Below are 22,181 nucleotides of genomic sequence, written 5' to 3'. Positions count from 1 at the left end.
TTTGAATGTTTGTTTGAGTATGTTTTTGTGACTTTCATTAGCCGTGAGCTGTTTTTCACATCTCTTTCCCACGGAAGAACGCACTCTAAAAGGTGCAGTGCCTTGCTATTATTCCAAATTAATCATTGTTTTGAATGTTTGTTTGAATATGTTTTTGTGACTTTCATGAGCCGTGAGCTGTTTTTCACATACATTTCCCATTCTGCACACCGAGTGGTTTATCCACAAAATTGGAATACATTCATAATATTGCAGTATTTTTAGCTCTGCAGTCTAATAGTTTTCTTTAAAAAATGCAAAATAAAATTGGACACATAGCTAGGACTTATTTTACATATAACAGTGACAAAAAGTTTGCATTATTTACATGTTAAAATTCACACCATACACTACAATAATACGCTATATGACTTAATGCCAAATAAACTTAACATTTTTTCTATAATTTTTAAAGTGACACGGTTGTATCAGTGGCAAAGAAAATTTTTTTCACGCTATATGAAAAATAAAAAACCTTAAACGATGGAATAAGTGGACAGAGGACTGAATCCGCACAATCACTTAAATTTTCAAATTAAAGAGGATGTTGTGTAAATATTAGTTATTTAGACTGTCGCATACATGTTCAAGCATTTTTTTTAAGTTAAGAAACGTGTAGAATGCGAAGATATGCGTATAATGTATGTAATATAATTCTTCATGTAAGATATAATGGTTATTTACTTACAAGTTTGATTCTAGCACGTACGATTCCACTAGCAAATTAGAACTGGAAACATTACAACGGAAAGTAGCTTGGCTTCTGGGTTGTAGCCGGGTCCTTGGCGAATAATTCACCGAAGTTTCGGTCAACATTACAGTCGCCATCATCAGGGAGCAGTAGTACTAAGTAAGTACTCAAGCAGTTACCTACTCAAGTACAATACTATGCAGTAAGTACTCAAGCAGTTACCTACTCAAGTACAATACCTCTCAGTAAGTACTCAAGCAGTTACCTACTCAAATTCAGTACTACTCAGTAAGTACTCAGCAGTTACCTACTCAAGTAAAGTACAACTCAGTAAGTACTCAAGCAGTTACCTACTCAAGTACAATACTACTCAGTAAGTACTCAAGCAGTTACCTACTCAAGTACAGTAGGCCTCTACTCAGTAAGTACTCAAGCAGTTACTTACTCAAGTAAAGTACTACTCAGTATGTACTCAGCAGTTACCTACTCAAGTACAGTAGGCCTACTACTCAGTAAGTACTCAAGCAGTTACCTATTCAAGTACAGTACTACTCAGTAAGTACTCAGCAGTTACCTACTAAAGTACAGTACTACTCAGTAAGTACTCAGCAGTTACCTACTCAAGTACATTACTACTCAGTAAATACTCAGCAGTTACCTACTCTAGTAAAGTACTACTCAGTAAGTACTCAGCAGTTACCTACTCAAGTAAAGTACTACTCAGTAAGTACTCAGCAGTTACCTACTAAAGTAAAGTACTACTCAGTAAGTACTCAGCAGTTACCTACTCAAATACAGTACTTCTCAGTAAGTACTCAAGCAGTTACCTACTCAAGTACAGTACTACTCAGTAAGTACTCAAGCAGTCACCTACTCAAGTACAGTACTACTCAGTAAGTAACCAAGCAGTTACCTACTCAAGAACAGTACTGCTCAGTAAGTACTCAAGCAGTTACCTACTCAAGTACAGTTACTACTCAGTAAGTACTCAAGCAGTCACCTACCCAAGAACAGTAGTACTCAGTAAGTACTCAAGCAGTTACCTACTCAAGTACAGTTACTACTCAGTAAGTACTCAAGCAGTCACCTACCCAAGAACAGTAGTACTCAGTAAGTACTCAAGCAGTTACCTACCTAAGTACAGTAGGCCTACTACTCAGTAAGTACTCAAGCAGTTACCTACTCAAGTACAGTACTACTCAGTACGTACTCAGCAGTTACCTACACAAGTACAGTACTACTCAGTAAGTACTCAGCAGTTACCTACTCAAGTACAGTACTACTCAGTAAGTACTCAAGCAGTTACATACTCAATACAGTACTTTTCAGTAAGTACTCAGCAGGTACCTACCTAAGTACAGTACTACTCAGTAAGTACTGAGCAGTTACCTACTCAAGTACAGTACTACTCAGTAAGTACTCAGCAGTTACCTATTCAAGTAAAGTACCACTCAGTAAGTACTCAGCAGTTACCTACTCAAATACAGTACTTCTCAGTAAGTACTCAAGCAGTTACCTACTCAAGTACAGTACTACTCAGTAAGTACTCAAGCAGTCACCTACTCAAGTACAGTACTACTCAGTAAGTAACCAAGCAGTTACCTACTCAAGAACAGTACTGCTCAGTAAGTACTCAAGCAGTTACCTACTCAAGTACAGTACTACTCAGTAAGTACTCAAGCAGTCACCTACTCAAGTACAGTACTACTCAGTAAGTACTCAAGCAGTTACCTACTCAAGTACAGTTACTACTCAGTAAGTACTCAAGCAGTCACCTACCCAAGAACAGTAGTACTCAGTAAGTACTCAAGCAGTTACCTACCTAAGTACAGTAGGCCTACTACTCAGTAAGTACTCAAGCAGTTACCTACTCAAGTACAGTACTACTCAGTACGTACTCAGCAGTTACCTACACAAGTACAGTACTACTCAGTAAGTACTCAGCAGTTACCTACTCAAGTACAGTACTACTCAGTAAGTACTCAAGCAGTTACATACTCAATACAGTACTTTTCAGTAAGTACTCAGCAGGTACCTACCTAAGTACAGTACTACTCAGTAAGTACTGAGCAGTTACCTACTTAAGTACAGTACTACTCAGTAAGTACTCAAGCAGTCACCTACTCAAGTACAGTACTACTCAGTAAGTACTCAAGCCGTTACCTACTCAAGAACAGTACTGCTCAGTAAGTACTAAAGCAGTTACCTACTCAAGTACAGTTACTACTCAGTAAGTACTCAAGCAGTCACCTACTCAAGAACAGTAGTACTCAGTAAGTACTCAAGCAGTTACCTACTCAAGTACAGTAGGCCTACTACTCAGTAAGTACTCAAGCAGTTACCTACTCAAGTACAGTACTACTCAGTAAGTACTCAAGCAGTTACCTACTCAAGTTCGGTAGGTGACGGCTCCCTGATGATGGCGACTGCAATGTCGACCGAAACGCCGGTGAGTTACTCGCCAAGGACGCGGCTACGACCCAGAAGCCGAGCTGCTCCGGACGACGGCCGCGAGAGCCTGCGGAGACCGACCCGGGTGTACCTTCGCTCCCAGGGACACGGCGAACTCTAGCAGGCGAGTGTTGAACTCGAGCGGGCGGCAGTTGCAGATCTTCTGCTGCACCCGGAGAGCCTCCAGACACCTGGCGGCGCCGTCCATGGCCTCCATCTGGCACAGGCGGTCCCCGATGCCAGCCGCGGAGCGCGTGGCGGTCTCGTACTGGCGGTAGGCTTTCTGCGGCACAATCCCAGTCACTGTTGTCTTTGAAACATTTGTGCAATGGGAGTGCATGACACTTTGGTTAACAAGTCCGGAGTAATGGAAGCAACAGCCTCTTCAATTGCGTTTCTCAACTCTGGCAAATATATAAAAATAACATGCATATTCGGACTTGTAATTTTTTTTTAATTTTAAGTAATAATAGCACTACCTGTTCGAGACAGAACCACCATCTTGTATTAAGACGTAACTGGTGCAATTATCGTTACGGTCGCCATCTTGAAAATCCGTAATTTTTATGTTAGAAAATCAGGGAAAATTTTAAAAATTATTTTATCGAATTGATTAATAAAAAATTAATAAAAATATATATCTTAAAAACCACTGTTGCACTTATCGTTACGGTCGCCATCTTGGATTACATAAATGTCTGTAGAAGAAAACTACAAAAAACACAAAAGACAACAACTATTGTGTTTGTTTCGTCTTTTCGTTTTGTCGTGGTGTTTTTGTCTCGTTTCAACTGTTGTGCTGAAATGTTTTTGGGTTCAATATTTTTGTTCTATCATCATTTTTTTTTTTTTCGTTCTGTTAGTCCATTTTCTTTGTTTTTTCTTTGTTTGTGACCATATTCCTGTTATTGAATATTATGTCGTGTTTATATCCTGTTGACAACAGCAATTTTTTTTCTTAATTTGTGTTTTTGTCTTTTGTGTTTTTTGTAGTTTTCTTCTACAGACATACATGTGCTTTAGCAATGGCGTATGTCCAAAAGCTTACATCAAGTGATCCCAGTCACTGCTTCCAGACCGCTGGAACGAGGCGGGCTCTGACAACTGTCTCCAAGGAGTCCTTCAAGCCCGATCGCTCTTGTTAGTGTCATGATGTTTTGGTCACGTTATTCACAGTAACAGTAAACAGGCGTTTCAACTATGAGGGGGCTTGGTCTACCATCAATCTTTGACGCGGTGGCCGGCGGGATCTTTCAAGAACTCCTGGAGTGTTCATGCCGTCATACTGCAAGATGGAATACTGGATGGTCGGGAGTTCTCGAAAACAAAATGGCGGAGTCCAAGATGGCGTAATCGGAAACGGGGGCTTGGGTCTAGGTCAAGGTCAAGGCATAGGTCCCCTCCAGAGGATTACGGGAGGCTGGTAAATGAAGAATTTAACCTCTTTGGGGACGTTTCAAGCCTTCGACAATTTTTGGGGTACAAAACTGGATATTTTCCATCAAAACGGGAATTTTTCGTTCAAAGATGGTTCTTTTTTAATTTTCAGATTTTTTTGAGTTTATTTGGTGAAACGTTTTTTCCTGAAAATTTAAAATTTGTGTCAATATTACCAAATTTTGAGTGAATTTGTGGTAATTGTTTGGCAATATTTGAAGGTCGGTGTCAAATTCAAGGTGAAGGTCATCCAAGTTGGTGGCAGTGATGTCACAATCCAAGATGGCTGACACCGGTGCCAACTCTACACTCCCACTCCTGCCGCGGGAGGAACATTTATTTACTACTTGCATACACTATAAAAACTATACATTACCATTACAGAAAACCTTAGCTTGTATTTGTCTGTAAAGTACACAAAGTCAGACTTCTTAACTGTAAATAAATATGGGCAATATTTGAGTAAGTATTTTATTATAAACTATTTTAATTGCATTGTTGTTGGTCGTAGCATGTAAGATTTAACATATAAATGACAGTGTTTGTATTAAAGCGTTGCCTCGACAAAAACAACTTAATTCGATTTGCTGTGAAATAAACATTATTTCAAAATTCGTTGTAATAATCCGACACAAAGACATCTTTTTTTTTCTAAATAAATGGGATTATTGGGTGTTCTATTGAAACAATTACGTATACCAGCCTTTCTTAAATTTTAAATGGCAGAAACTACACGAATTCACCATATTTATATCATTTACTTGACATAGCACATTCGTATTGAGAAATTTGTCAACACTGAATGTGGGGGCAAGTAATCATGTTGATTTAACTCACAAGGATAGAGATAATTAGCCCAAAATATACAAAAAATAATGCTAACATGATTATGCTTGTAATTATTTCATAACAGCAAACATTTAAAGTTAAAGAGATTTAAAATTTCCAAAAATCAACATTGTAAATAAAAATATTTGTCAGCTAAATTTTGCGGTGTAAATATTCGAAACACTAAGTAATGAACATTGAACTAATTATACTCTATCAAACAAAAATATGTCCTTTAATGAAAAAAAACAAACTTTTGAGTGACTCCAATAAAATCTTCCTACTTTGATTTAATAATGATTGGTGTTTATGTCCTTTCATGCTTAGTAAACAAGCTGCAAATTTCTAGATAAAACTTTCTGTGTTGCTAGTAACAAGCCATTAAAAAACAAACCTTCTTTTAAATCCACAAACTCCATTAATTATAATAATAAACTTAACTTACGCTCATTTCAGACTTCTTTCTGTAAATGTCGCCCATAATTCGCATGCTTTTGGTGTAAACTGACTGGTCTCCTGACACAACTGCTAGTCTGGTTGCTTCCTAGAAAAATAAGAGAGAGCAGATATTAGGTTTGCGATTTACGTTATTAAAATATGGTTAAGCAAGTCTTAAATCATAAGCAATTTTTACAAACAAACCACAGAAAAATTCTGAACTAGTTGAAGGAATCAACTGAAGATACGTAATGACGTAACAAAACAGCGAGTTGGAACGGTACAATAGTAAACGTATCTAAACATCTAGAGTAGGTTTCTTAAGCCTAAGGGATCAAATGACATTATAGAAAACCTAAACAAATACAGTTATTACGACTTAGATTTCATGGATTTCATAACTTAAGTGTCACTCGCAATGTTAGTTGTTAAATTTTTTCATTAGCTTTATATAAGAAACATTTCTTTAAATTTAACTCGATAGTGCTGTCGCATGTTATGTTTCGTCCCAAATTTTGTCATCAAATATTGACTTAGTGCTATTTGCGAGCTGTGAAATTTCACCGCTGTTAGAAACCCCTTGGTAAATATCTAATGACCAATTTTGTGATTAAACACAACATGTTGAGAGCTATCGCCATTAATCTACACGATCAGCCCTTAAAAAAAGTATTTTCATAAAAATTATACAACGAACACGAAAATGAAGCATTAAGGAATATGAATAACTATACAGAAAATAAATGGCTTAAAAATTGCCACGCTACGATTATTTTAAAACTTTAGCAAAATTATTTTAGTGTGTTAACAAAATTGATTTTTAAAAGAAATATTACATGACGGATCACAAAATTGTTTACTTTTACGAATAATTAACTTGTATTAAACATTGATTTTCTAAAACATACTCACCTCTTCATTACCTGTTGCAATAATTAAAAATCTATTATTTAAATCCAAATACATAGTGAAATTAAAGTAGCAAATAATTTTGGAGCACATGAAAATCAGTCACAGAACAAAACAATGAATATGCTGTTCCTAATTAAAGCGAACAATATGACAATGCAGCTGTAACATTGTTCGTATGCAATAAATCAGAAAATGTTACTGATGGAATATTATTTGTCCGAATTTCGTTAAATTTCACGGATAAAAGCGCATAGTGATTAAAAAACATTATTGCCACTGTATGTTATGGTGCATTATTGGTCCTGGACTTATTTCAGAAGATTGAGTGACTATACACGATTATTAATGGGTATTTCACAGATTAAATGAAATGTATCTTGAAAACACTTTCAGATCAGTCTTTTATAAGAATTAACAAAACGTTTGATGTTTGTATGAATGGCAGTATACATTTTTTTTAAATTTTACATCACTTCAGCATTTTTCAAAATGATTTTAAAATTTGAAATAAATTTTGTTAACTAACCCTTAATTATACCAATAATCTCTGTGCAACTAAGATAAAATTTTGTATTACTTCAAGTATTATTTAGTTTTTATAAATGGCCTAATTAATAAACTAACTGTACAACCCTACTATAAACGATTATTTAACACATAAATGTTTTTTTTTTTACCGTGATAGAGTTAAAAATACGGTAACTCATGTACTGGCCCAGTTATGTTCGGATTTAAATCCGTTCTTCGGTCAGCACCAGAGTGACAAAAAAAAACTTTCATTACACCATCTTCATTTCTCCTCCATGTAATATTATGGCTCGTTCTTTAAATGATTCATGCAGTGGGAAATTTATATTAATACATTTATTTGGACATACGCCATTGCACTTTTGCAGCGTTTGTCATGAAAAAAATTCAAGAATGCAAAAGAAATAAAAATGAAAACAAAAACCCATAGAGAACAAGCATAAATAAGCTAATGTCAAATAGATGACTCAGCGATGAAACTACACAGGAAACGTCGCAACTGTGTCCGTCGGTGTTGTCCATAATACTTGTTTATTTTCATCGTTGTGTTCGTACGTTTGCTGTTCTGTTTTGTTGTCTGTCTGCATTTACTGTTCTTGTTGAAACTGTCCCGTCTTTGTTAGCCCAAGTGTTTGTCTGTGCTGTTATATTTTCGTGACTTAATTTCTTCCACTGAATTCTTGTGCTGGTGTGATATTTTAAGTTTGAATGTGTTCGTCTGTGCTGTCGTCGTTGTGTTTTCCATAACACCTGTTTAAAATTTCACCGTTGGGTCCATCTTGTTCGACATCAGCTGATTTAGGTTTGTACTCTGTGGGTTAATGTTTTAATTTTTATTTCTTACTAGCACTGCAATGCCTCAATCATTTTTTGTTGTAATTTCCTTAAACTAGATTATAACTCATATCATTTCTCTGTCTCTATATATTCATGTATATCTCTATATTTGTCTCATAGATATATCTCTCTCTATATATATTCTATATATGTCACTCTATAGCAATGAAAATATTAAACAAACTATGTTTTTACCTAGGGTATACCCGTATTCGAATGCAATGTTTTGTCAAAATTTCAAAGCAATCGGTGAAGAAATTTAAGAGATTATAGATTTTGAACGAACGAACATTTACATTTCTATTGATATAGATTTCATATTCTTGAAATTTTTTTTCCATGACAAACACTGCAAAAACTGCAATGGCTTATGTCCAAGAACAATTGTGCACGTGGAGTCAACACATAAACATAAGTGAAACTTCTTGCTTTTTAGGTATATATAGAGACAAATTATTATTATTTTCGATCAAACTATCCACATAAAAATCAACAACTATCCAGAAAAATCAATAACTCCTTTTCAAACGAATAAATAAATTGTAGATTCTTTGACTTAAATAAAATAAATATGACAGCGTCAATCGTCAGCCTTTATGAAAACTGAGGAGTAGACAAACACAAGCAGCGTTACGAGAATTCCGTAGCAGCACTGCTGTCTCCCCTCCCGGCCCTTACAACCAGCATGAAGCATGCTCCGCTACGCACCTATCACCCCATTCGATCGCTAGTGCGTGCGTTGGAGTGGCGTGGCTGCTGACGCACACCTGCCCGACCGGTTTCCCCCCTCCCTTAAGCCTGCCCCACACGACACCCATTTCCTTAGCAGTTTTCATGTAATTTTTATGCTAGCGCGCCTGCTCCCGTGTGGGTAACATTTCAGCACCCTTCCAAGGGGTCTGGCTCTGGGTATAAAAGTTTTCATAACCGAAGTCTTAGCCAAAACCGTAATAGAACGTGTTCTATTTTTCTGCTATACCCACGAGCTGGAGCCGTCAAGATGGCGGACCCACGTGTTGCAATATAACCCCGTATATAGTCTGTATTGTCAACATTAAGGGACGGAACAAATGTAATGGTATGCCAAATGAAACTTTATAATAGTAAAACTACTATGGAATATATTTGTTAATCTGAAATTGCCACAGAAAGAAGTAATCGGAAATTTTAAAATACGTTATGAAAATACGTTGCATTGTATATTACCCATTATCTCCTATTACAATCATAGAAGTTGCGGTAGCGTAGTGGCGAAGGGCACGATGGCAGCGGTAAGAGGTTGATTTTGAATGTGGTCCGAATCCTCATCAGTCCAATTTTTTTTTAGTTTTTTTTAAATAACAGATAATTAAATTGTACATACTGTGCTTTCTGCAAATATAAATTATTAGAATTAATTTATGATATAATATTATTAACTACATTTAGGTGTCTCAGTCCATTGATTTTATTCATAGTACTACGTACCTAGATTTATTTTTACACAAATAATTTAAACCAAAAGTTAATTTTATAATTAAAACGCCAACGTTTATTAAGAATAAGAAACGTGTGTCCATAAATTAATAATGAATAAACTGATACTTCATAGCGACACACCTGTGAGGGTAAAAAAAAACATGCAAAATGTTTTTCTTCACCTAAGATTTAAATTTATTACGCGGTATGTGCGTGTTTATTTGTCTCACTGGGTTACAAAAAATATTAGTTACAATTCCTCTAATTATGTAGTTAAATATATAAGTAATCAATAAATCTTATGTATAACATATATGAATCGGTAGCATTTTTTTACTATTACAATGAAATTAGCTTGATTAACTGTATAATTAAATTAATATTAGAATTTAAACCGTACATAAACTACATTTAGTAAACCCAATGTCCCTTGTATCATTTAAATTTATATATTTTTAGATTTTGAAATTAACCTACAACTTAAAAATATATTTGTAATTCCAAAATTGCTCTTAATTTGTTTTTAAATACTAAACCAATTTTGTTATTTATTTGCAAATGAAAAATATAAGATAAAATATCAAATAATATTTCCGCAAGTTACATAATTTTTAACACAAACAGGTGTAACTTTCACTTATTTTTCAGTATTTTGATAAGTTGACTACGACAGGTTTATCCTCCCCTGATATGTTTGCTTTGGTCGGCAACTGCGTTGGCTGGTTTTCTGTTAGCATTCTAGGTATCGTGTGTATGGAGTTAAGAAATCTTTCTGCGGTTCTGCTATACAAATTTTTATGAAAATTTTTATACCCATGGGTATAACAGAAGTTATAGCAGAAAATGGGCATCGTGTGGGGTGGGCTTTAAGGACCGTAGCCTCACTGCTATCTCCCCTCCCAGCCCTTACAACCAGGATGAAGCATGCTCCGCTACGCACCTATCACCCCATTCGATCGCTAGTGCGTGCGTTGGAGTGGCGTGGCTGCTGACGGACACCTGCCCGACTGGTTTCCCCCTCCCTTAATGACCATAGCATCACTGCTGTCTCCCCTCCCGGCCCTTACAACCAGCATGTAGCTCCCCTACGCACCTATCACCCCATTCGATCGCTAGTGCGTGCGTTGGAGTGGCGTGGCCGCTGACGCACACTTGCCCGACCGGTTTCTCCCCCCCCCCCCTAGGAGCTCACCCGGCAGTAGTCGTAGGCATCGCCCAGCTCGCCCTGCTTGCGCAGCGCCGACGCCATCTGCAGCAGCGCGGCGCGGTGGTGCCGCGAGTTGAGGTCCCCCAGCTGCAGGCTGCGCGACAGGTCGTACGCCTTGGCGGCGTAGCGCGCGCTCTTGTCGGCGTCCTGCAGCCTGCCGAACAGCTCGGACAGCCCCACGTACACCTCGAGCGCCAAACACCACCACCGTCGCACGGGCCGTCCACAGAACAATGCCCCACTTACACAACAAATCACACATCGAACTGAAGGTGAACTAATTTTCCTTACAAAAATGTTCTAGTTACACGACACACTTTCTTCACACACTTTGGTTAACACGTCCGGAGTAATTCTGTGTCTCGACTCTGGCAAACCATTAGGTAGCGATTGGAATGTAGACGCGATCTTTTATAAAGCCCCGAAGCAACAAAAAAATCGCATGGCATTATGTCATTTGAATGTGGAGGCAAGCGAAAATGAGCTCTGTCGTCTCGATCGTTACGACCAATCACAAATGTCAGGGACTTCGACGTCCTACCACTCTCGTACAAACGAAACGCGAGTTGAGCTGAAATTACAGATTCACTCTTAGCGAAATGCAGAACACCAAACGCTTTACGCTCAGGTGTCGCCATTTTGCACTGGAGGCTGTCAAACTTGACAGTGTAGCACTCACCTTTTAAAAAAAATTCTCGGGTAACTCGTCCACCACTAAGGTGTGCCGGGTTCGATCCCGGTGGGTACAAAAGTGGGACAGATTGCGGACTTCTCTTTGAGCCACTAGGTTTTCTCGGGAGACTCCCATTTCCTCCACCTACCCATTCCGTCAATTCTCCATCACCATCTCTTAGCGTTACAGAGAAGGATTCAGTTCGCGATCCCAAGACGTTGATTGGTTCCCTGCAACTGCTCATTCTGCCACCACCAATTGTTGGAATGGAAACGAGATTTTTAATTGTCTTAGCATATCAGTTAGAGACTTGACGAATATGCATTCGGCCACCAGAAAAAAAAAACACGTAATCAGGGGTGGTTACGGAACCGGCTACTAAGGGCACGCAGTGTTCGCGAAAAGATTAGAACGCTCATTAGACTACAAAACAGTGGGTATGCCCGCCTCACCGTTATTTGTCCGGAAGATTGAGGGCGCGTTTTCTTTCCCACTGAATGACTGAGATGCTTATGCCTGCAGATATGCATGTGCCTGAGAGAATCTCAACCAATCACAAAACACAGAAAACGCAACAATGTTTTCCCGCACAGCTTGCCTCGAAATCTTATCATGAAAATTGCATGGCCCTTAGAATAACTACACCCCCAATAAAACTGGGGGAATGGAACTTAGTAATAAATTCTAACAGTACATAAATTAGATCCAGACTAATGTATGTATAGTTATAAATGTGTATTAGATATGATTTTAAAAATCACAAAGAAATTAATTTCAGATGTCATTTCCTACAGTGCATGTTTTACCCTTGTAGACGGGGTATCAATCTCATGTGCGCATTCCTGTGGAAGCTAGCCTGCTGAAAGAACTTTCAGCGGAGTTGTAAGTCTAGTCAGTAAGACCCACTCCAGACTATGCGACTAGATGATACCACTAGTTAAAGAGACGGGTGTCAAGGAGTGTAGCGATGTAGCAGATGATTGACAATCACCCGAACCCCTTCACGTGCAGTAAACTCGTCCGCTCTGGCGCTTGGCCAATAGGCGCCTGTGCCACTAGCATGCTCATCCTCACTAGTAGACTCAACCCAAGAGGCAATACTCGGAATCGAACTTCACACCAGTCGCCTAGTAGGTCCACCGAGGTCGTAATGGGGGGGAGAGGGGGAGCGTTCCACTTGTCGGTGTCTTCTTTATGAATTCTGCATTGGCTCAGGGCACCAAACTCTTAGAAGGATGATCAAGTCACGCGGAAATAAATTAAGAATGCATACTCGTGGCTAAGCACTGGTGGTTATAGTAGTGAGAAAGCGCCCGTTTCCTGGTTTCAACTGGATTTCCTCCTCTCCTGCTTCTCTTCTTGCAGTAGAGTGAGCACAAGAGTACTGACATCGTACCTGCTGGGGAGAGAAGCTGGCCAGCTCAGAAGGAGTCTTGCCGTGGCAGTGAACTAGCCGAGAGTCGACGGAGCCTCCCGGTCAGAAGGTAACCTCGCAGCCGGTCAGCGCGCTCACCTGCAGCTCGAGCGCTGGGTCCTGGATGGCCTGCGCCACCTTGCTGGAACGACTCGAGCACCTTGCAGAAGCTGGCCAGCTCAGAAGGAGTCTTGGCGCGGCAGTGAACTAGCCGAGAGTCGACGGAGCCTCCCCGTCAGAAGGTAACCTCGCAGCCGGTCAGCGCGCTCACCTGCAGCTCGAGCGCTGGGTCCTGGATGGCCTGCGCCACCTTGTGCGCGCGCTGGAATGACTCGAGCACCTAGTAGAGGCTGGCCAGCTCAGAAGGAGTCTTGGCGCGGCAGTGAACTAGCCGAGAGTCGAACGAGCCTCCCCGTCAGAAGGTAACCTCGCAGCCGGTCAGCGCGCTCACCTGCAGCTCGAGCGCCGGGTCCTGGATGGCCTGCGCCACCTTGTGCGCGCGCTGGAACGACTCGAGCGCCTTGCAGAAGCTGGCCAGCTCCAGGTGCACGCTGCCCATGGCGAGGTGCACGTGCCCCGCCGTGCCGCACTCGTCGCACTCGTTGTAGAGCGAGTGGCGCGCGTAGGCGAGCGCGCGCTCCAGATGCCCCAGGCGCTCGTGCGCGCGCGCCATGCCCAGGTAGGCCTGCGCGCGCAGGCTGGGGCTCTCCGCCTCCTCGGCCAGGCCGAGCTGGCGGTGCGCCAGTTCCAGCGCCTCCCTGCGACACCGGCGCTACTCAGCTCTCTGCAACACTGCCGCCTGTCTGCAACCTCGCCCAAACAGCTCTAGAGCATTCACAACCTCGCACTTCCTGACATTACTGGAACACTGCCACCTGTCTGCAACCTCGCCGAAACAGCTCTAGAGCGTTCACAACCTCGCACTTCCTGACATTACCGAAACATTGGGACTCCTCTGTAATGTTGCCGAAACTGCTCTAGAGCATTCACAACCTCGCACTTCCTGACATTACTAGAACACTGCCACCTGTCTGCAACCTCGCCGAAACAGCTCTAGAGCGTTCACAACCTCGCACTTCATGACATTACTAGAACACTGCCCCCTGTCTGAAACCTCGCCGAAACTGCTCTAGAGCGTTCACAACCTCGCACTTCCTGTCATTACTGGAACACTGCCACCTGTCTGCAACCTCGCCGAAACAGCTCTAGAGCGTTCACAACCTCGCACTTCATGACATTACTAGAACACTGCCCCCTGTCTGAAACCTCGCCGAAACTGCTCTAGAGCGTTCACAACCTCGCACTTCCTGTCATTACTGGAACACTGACACCTGTCTGCAACCTCGCCGAAAAAGCTCTAGAGCATTCACAACCTCGCACTTCCTGACATTTCCGAAACATTGGGACTCCTCTGTAATGTTGCCAAAACTGCTCTAGAGCGTTCAGAGCCTCGCACTTCCTGGCATTACTTAAACATTGGGACCTATTTGCAACGTCACTGAAATAGCTCTAGAGCGTTTTAGAGCCTTGCACTTCCTGACATTACTGTAACACTGACACCTGTCTGCAACCTCGCCGAAACAGCTCTAGAGCGTTCACAACCTCGCACTTTCTGACATTACCGAAGCATTGGGACTCATATGTAACGTTGCCGAAACAGCTCTAGAGCGTTCAGAGCCTCGCACTTCCTGACATTACTGAAACATTGCCACCTATCTGCAAGGTCACCGAATCAGCTCTAGAGCGTTCAGAGCCTCGCACTTCCTGGCATTACTGAAACATTAGGGTGTATTTGCAATGTTACGGAAAAGGGTCTAAAATATTTTAAAGCTACACAGAGTTAAATTTGTTGTATCTTTACAAAATATATATTTAGAAACCAGTTCCCAAGAGACATTTGTATTACTTTAAGAAAAATATTGTAACTTTGTACAACACTTTGCTATGGTTGTTTTTGCATATATGAAATACGTTTTTCGAGAAAATATTAAGTATTTCTTACGAAAATTTGCACCTAATTTCATATTTTGATTTTTGTTTCATCAAGCACATTTTATTTAAACCATGGACCATAATTGGACTTAATTTTGTATTAATACGTTTATTAATGTGTGCAATTAATAGTGGAAAGCTATTCAGGGAACGGTTTACAAATAACTTTAATACTGGAGGTACTGGGACAAAAAAAAAAGCATACATTCCGGGTAAGAATCCAAACTTAGTATTACTGCGAACACTATTTTGTTGCGATATAGTTGTTTTCGTGTAAATGTACAAATTTACAAATTTGCTTCGTTTTGAAATATCTTTTTTATAAAACTATGTGTTTTCAGCTTTTTTTTATAAATCGACAGAGCTGAGGCAGTGATCGCACAAACTGCCATATTTTGGCAATTGCATCAACCATTTTCTTGCCGTGGCACAATCGATTTTCGTTCCAGCCCACCAATAGAATTGCACCAAACGTTTATTCGATGCTGTTGCCGCCGGTTGCCGCAAATTGAAAATAAATGAACTTCGGTTCATGCGATCGCAGATCCCGTTGTCCCAGTGTGTGATTGCGCAAAATTCCGAGGAATGATCCAATAAGCATTCTTGAGCAGGGATCTTCGGATCTTGGAATGAAGAGCAGAATGTTGTAACCGTCCATTAGCCTTCTACTGGTGAGTGGGTAGTTGTGGTTGGTCGTGACAAGAAGATCGCGAGATGCAATGGGAACCCAGCGACCTCAGAGATGTGTTTAGATAACTTAGAAAGGGTAGGTTTGATACTGGGGAATTTATAGTTTTAACCATGGGTATAAAAAGTAATGTTACAGTTGCGAACTTCTTATTCTGTTATTGCGTATACAAATATGATAACCGTTATATTTGAAAGTGAATTAGAAATTAATTTTGTTGGGTTAGTAACTTTGTTGAAAGTGTATATATGTAATACACGGTTGCACAGAGCAGAACAACCCTTTGTGCAATTGTAATTTTTAGAGGCACTGAAAATCTTAGTCAAGATAACCAAATTTGCTTCCAATATGGTTAAATCTCACATCGACATGCCAGGGATCATATGCTTCAAAAGAGTCTGCCAAAATAATGCAGTTGTGAAATTTACCCTTTGTAATTAGTAAACGTACCATTAAAATATTATTGTATTAGCTGTGGAAAAATAGAAGTGCAACAAAGCCAAGCATTTCCGGATGATTTATGAAAAATCAATTTTTTTTCTTTATTGAGTTATTTACACCATTTCAAAACTGGCTCTGACCTATATTAAATGTTTACAGAGAAGATCCCTTTATAAATTGCTCATGTTTCTCCAACATCTCCAACTTCTCCAAATGCTCCAATTGCTCCAAATTCCCAAGAACTCTAAATTCTCCAATTGCTCCAAATGTTCTATTTGCCTCAAATGCTTCAAGTGCAACAAACTGCTCCAACTGCTCCAACAGATCTAACTTCTCCAACAGCTGAAATTGCTCAAATTGCTCCAATTGATCCAAGTGCATTTGGTTGGCTCCAAATGATTTCAATTTCATTTTGCTGGAATGACTTTATTATTACCTACTATCGATTTTGTTAGTCATTTGTTTAGATTTTTACATCTTTAAGTTAGAAGTTGTGTTACGAGGACTCAGTCTTAGTTAGAAATCAGATGACGTGAAATAAAACAATCACTTTTGAAATCCAAAATATAATTTATTTTTTAATTTTATACACATGTACTTTGGTTTTCACCGTCAAAATTTTTATTAACTTTGATATTAAGGAAGTATTTTTAAGTCGGTTTGAGCATTTCTGCAGTCATTTGCCGGAAAATTTACAAATAGGCAAATTTATTAAGTCTCGTGCGACCAGGATTGCATTTTACTTCTACATTTAATGGGAGTACAAATCAGCCACATTCTTATTACCCAATTTCTTCTTAGATTATATAATGTGAATAATTTGTTCAACTCTTTGTCCAGTGTCTGTACACCTACACTGCCTCACGCCATGTAATGGCTTGATATTTCCTGGGCCATACAAATTTTATCCAGGAATTTAAGCTGAAACGAAAACTCGACTTTCTTCTTTTTCTTAGCCCAACAGAACGTAGCAGCCGAATAAGCTAAAATGTATGAGAATGGTTTAATTAAAGGTCCATAAACCAGTCACAATTATTTATTTTTGAGCAAAATTATTTTAACATACTCGCTCAGTTTTACCTAAGTTAATAATGCAATTACACTTGATGCATGCTATGATTGTCTATTTCTTTAGTTCGTTGACAAATGCAAGATATCAGAATGTTCGAGATGAGCATGCTATTGAGCCCACTGGATTCACCAAGTAATCTTCCGTTTCAGACAATTAATAATTATAAGCTCTTGGCTTCTATTTTATGACCTTCTTGCAAATATAGTAAAGACGTTACTCTGCAGTAAAGAAAAATGTGATTCGATATCAGTAAAGTCAGATGCGTATGGGTGGCATCTGTGTCAAATTTACCGAAACATTAATCTGGGATATTTTGATTTCAGTGGCATTGATGATAATGGATTAATTTAATTTATGCAGTGTCTGCGATGACTGCATGAACATTAATGAGATATTTGAAGACAGATGTTTCCGTTTAGGAATTTATTTACATGGGAGTTTATTGACATGGTATTTTATTATTATAAAGTCTATCATTGGTGATCAATAGTTTTTTTTATGAATAACAATGACAAGTCCTTTCGTTTCATATTGCCTATAAATCTTGACTGTAAAACAATAAGTGAGCAATATTAAAGATGCAAATATAACCGATATTAAAACATACAGTTCAAAGCATGGTCAAAATATTGAGAATCCAAAATACGGCGAACTGGCGATTTGTTAGTGACCTATCAGTACTTAAAGAATTCGGGTTGGAGAAAACAGAATATGATAAAAATAACGGATTATCAGAGTTGTAATTGTACGAAAATTACTGAAGCCATTTTTTACAGTTCGAGAAGAAAATTTAATGTTTTAAAACATAGCTTTAAAGTGAAATATGCATGTTTGGAGGAAAATAACGTGTTATATAACTTACAAATCTAATTTTTTTTAGCCAGTTTTCACAAGCTAAGCATGAAATACAAGTTCGCGATGTTCGGAAATAAGAAATTTACTTGCTGACAAGTAGTGAACTAGATGTATTCAGTAACAGATTAGCTGAGATGACGTCCACTGAAAAAAGCAAATCAAACTCCTCAGACATGAGACTAAGACCAAAAACCTAGTCGCTATAAATTACTTTCACTCTTGAAGATAACCCATATATTATGAAAAATCAATAGTAACGGTTCTTTGAATCTTTTTTTTTTCTAGAAAACCGATCTGTTACTTTGATTCTGGTACGAGCACACATTGCCATTTATACAGTACTTGTTACAATTACTGCACGTCAACATTGCTTGTAACGTTTTGTAAAGGTAGAGATAATAATTTACTAGGCAATATATCAGGAGTGTTTTCAAAATTCATCTGAAATTGTTTATCTGCTTTTTTTTTTTTTTAAATTTTCCTTTCAAAGATTTGTGGTGTGAGAAGGCATCCAGTGTGTATTTATTTTAACATGAATTTATTAAATCTGTATTAAAAAAACATTTAGAAATGTTTTAGTAACTTGGATGATTTTTTTATGGTTAACATCAATTCATAAGCCAGTATTTATGCCCTGTTGGACATATAATTTTTCCTTTATTTCCCCTTAAAAATATTTTTACATGTTGTTCGGAAACACACCGAAATATTATTTGGGAGTTGATTTCTTGCAGATGAGAAGCTATTGTGTTTATATATATGTGTGTGTATATATATATATATATATATATATATATATATATATTACAGTCTAGAATAATTCGTAAGGATGATATTTGAATTTTTTATATGTATATATGTGCAACATTTGTGCATTTGATATAAAATTTAAAGGAAAGAGTTACAAAAAAAACTTTCAAAAATACCACATTAGTTTGTTCACGCCTATGTAAGCACATGATAAGCAACTAACCCTCGGCCTAATGTGCAAACCTCTTAACTCCCTGAGGATAAATGTTTACGGGAAAGTTAAAGACAGAAAAACTCGTTCGTAACTCCAACTTTACTGCTAGTTGTAACAAAATGCATACCTCTTAAATTCAAATGTTAAATTTTAATAAATAATATGAATTTTACAAAGGATACACAAACATACACTCATGACTTCTACTGTAAAATAACAGTAGTTACATGAATATTTTACTCGAATGATTTACAATGTAATTAAACCCACGAGGTTCGCTAATTCACTCTTTGGACCTTAGGAGATGAGGTTACCAAAAGTGGAAATTTCGCTCCATAAAAAAATTTTCGGTTATGAGACTTGGAGAGGACACGCATGACAGTAAACCGAAGAACGGAACACAAGAAAGTGAAAACTGACAGAAAGTGGAGTTACGAGCTATGCTGATTGGATGGACGCAATATTCGGCTGACAACTTCGGACAGCTACAAATGGTACGCGCCACGGCAATTTTGCGTTCGCCGCAGAACACACTCGTAAGACCAGCGAACATCAATTGCCGCGGTGCGTTCGGTTCCACGAAATCCCCCCCCCCCCCCAAAAAAAAAAAAAACAATCATTCCCACCAACAAAAGGAAAGAATTTGAAAGCAAATAGCGGGAAAAGTGGTTCTGTTCCCCCTTCCCCTCTTCCAGTGTACTCTCCTGGCCATTGCGAGGAGTAAGTCGAATATTGGTTGCCTACCATGAAATTACATTTGCGTGCATAAAGTACTGCCTACTTCCAGGCGTTAAAAGATTGCCACTAAAGCTTTGTACACGAATACTACGTGCCCGAGAAAGTTGAAAAGAGGGGAGCATTTTTGTTTATTTAGATCAAAAATCTCAATAGAAAGGTATTATAAGTTCATAGCAACGGATGATACACGTTTTGTATGCAATGAACGGGTGAAAGCTCATTTTATTTTCGATAAAACAGGAGATCATATGAAGTTGCTTAGTTTATGGGTTGTTGCCGCGTCGAAGGCTGGAATCTTCCAGCGACGTTTCGGTCGAAGTTGCAGTCGCCATCATCAGAGAGCAGTTATCTATTGAGGTTATTGCAAGTTCTCCTGCCATTTTATACTCTCGCATGAGAGGGGGGTGTTTCCCGATTGGCTGCAGCTGAGGGCCAATCAGAGCCTCCCTTTTTTTCTGGTGGGCTTCTTGGTGTTGGCCAATCGGAGCTGGGTTTCTGTGATTGGCTGGGACTGCTGGCCAATCAGTGGCCTCTTCTCTTCTGACTGGCTGCGCTGTTTGGCCAACCAGAGGCCGTCTGTTGTTGGATGCAGAGCTAGGTTTTGAGGATTTCTGAAGAGTGGGTCCCATATTCTGCTTAATAAGGCAGGAGAACTTACAATAACCTCAGTAGGTAACTGATCATTGATGATGGCGACTGCAAGGCGACCGAAACGTTGGTGATATCTTCACTTTCGACGCGGCTACAACCCAGAAGAAGCCAAGCAACTACAGACAACGGCCGTGAAAGCGTGCGATATTTATTAAAGAAGGCCATATTCCTAAGAATTTGTTTTAGAACGAATAACTCGGAAAAATCAAACACTTAACCCGAAATTGTAGTTTTATTTTAAATACATATGTTCTGTTGCATGATTGTCATTGCTGGAACGGGGAGAGCTATTACGTGGGACCAATGAGAAGCGTTGTGTGGTGCATGAGTCCCTCCTTCCTGCTCCATTCACATCGCCAAAATAATTATCCTTTTTACTATAAAAAATTGCTAAAAATTATTTTCAGGGACAAATTGAGTTATACTGTAATTGGCTAATAGGAAATATACCTCCCTATCAAAAATGAGTCAAAGTCGGAATATTTCGGGTGAGTTTTCGAGCTTATATTTCTATTGCTGCTGCTGTTTCGAGAAAAAAAGATGATGAAGAAAAAATATTAAAGAATAAGTAAATTGATTTACTGAATAAAACAAAACTTTACAGGTTATAAGTCATAACTACTAGATATTGCATTGCATTATTAACATTTTTGAAAGATAAATTTTTGCAAATTGTTTCGAGTTCAAATATTTTTCAAATATTTTCAAGTATTTTGACACATTCATGTAGTTGTACAAATTTAACTGAGCTAAATTTTAATTTAATTAAATAGCCGTTAACACTGACTTATATACTGTAAAGTTTCAGTCCTGCAGTCCAGTATTTTTTTCCTGAGGCAAACGTTAAAAATTGCATTTTTACAGATAATTATGTAAAATGTAATTTAATACTTTAATAATTTCATGAAATTAACGTAGTTAAAGTGATTTTAAGCGAAGCAAAATTTCATGTGAATATTTAGTAATGAGTTGCTACGCGCCTGACGTTATAGATGACTGGCCTCGAAAGCTTACGGTCCATATTGTTAAATGCAAATAAAAAATTATAAATCCAATATTTCCACACAGTGAATCTCGCATCTGTAAGAGAGGTTCGCTTTGAAAGCTAATGGAAACCAGCACTAAGCAATGCCACACCTGTATTTACCCCACTCCATGTAGGCTTGGTAGAGGTAGCCAAGTAGGGCGAACTTGTCGTCACCTTTGTGGATAATTTTCAAAGCACTTTTCCACTTGACGACCGCCGCATGCTTCTTGTGCTGGTTGTACAGCCGCACGCCTTGTTCCACCTGAAAACAACCACAGTTTTGTACCAACTGGTTTGAAAACAAATACATAAGTTATTCCAACTCATCACAGAGAAAAAGGTTTGCTTGAATCAAACAAATATTTGTTTATATATGGCGAAACAAATATTTACTTGCTGTAACAAAATATTTTGTTAGCTTAACCAAACTTGGTTAAGTAACAAATAATTTTTGTTACACCTAACCAAATAAACAGTTGAGTTGAAAAACCATTTTGTTGGGTCAACGGAATATTTCCTACTACAAAATATTTATTTGAATTAACAAATTATGTTTTTATTTCGCCATATACGAACAAATATTTTGTTGAGGCAAACAATCCTTTCTCTCAGTGAATAATAGACAAAAGTACCCAAATATAAACAGTGATTGAATACGTCACATAAAATATGAAAGTGTGTTCGAACCGTTAACTACTTGGAAAGTTAGGCTACTTTGAGTTTAAAATATACGTTAATACAATAAAAGCTTGAAGGAATATGTCAAGTATTTCTGATGTGCAAACATCTTAACTCTCGGGTTACGACATTTGAAAGAGTGATTTCGTGAAAATGGAACGG

General features: G+C 38.6%; 1 protein-coding gene across 1 annotated transcript in view; it reads right to left on the bottom strand.

The window, feature by feature from the left end:
- LOC134528823 (43 kDa receptor-associated protein of the synapse homolog) overlaps window positions 1-22,181 on the bottom strand; it is a 54,629-nt gene that overhangs the window by 8,575 nt on the left and 23,873 nt on the right. The window contains exons 3-7 of the mRNA XM_063362489.1: window positions 21,452-21,603; window positions 13,365-13,671; window positions 10,812-11,012; window positions 5,892-5,990; window positions 3,273-3,464 (exon numbers count right to left, since the gene is read on the bottom strand). Of these exons, the coding sequence (XP_063218559.1) occupies window positions 3,273-3,464; window positions 5,892-5,990; window positions 10,812-11,012; window positions 13,365-13,671; window positions 21,452-21,603 (951 nt within the window). The remainder of the gene's footprint in view (window positions 1-3,272; window positions 3,465-5,891; window positions 5,991-10,811; window positions 11,013-13,364; window positions 13,672-21,451; window positions 21,604-22,181) is intronic.

This window comes from Bacillus rossius, chromosome 2 (genome assembly GCF_032445375.1).
Source record: "Bacillus rossius redtenbacheri isolate Brsri chromosome 2, Brsri_v3, whole genome shotgun sequence".
In the NCBI taxonomy this organism is placed as follows: domain Eukaryota; kingdom Metazoa; phylum Arthropoda; class Insecta; order Phasmatodea; family Bacillidae; genus Bacillus; species Bacillus rossius.
Note: the sequence above shows the minus strand (reverse complement) of the source record. Positions and strands in the feature narration are given on the sequence as shown.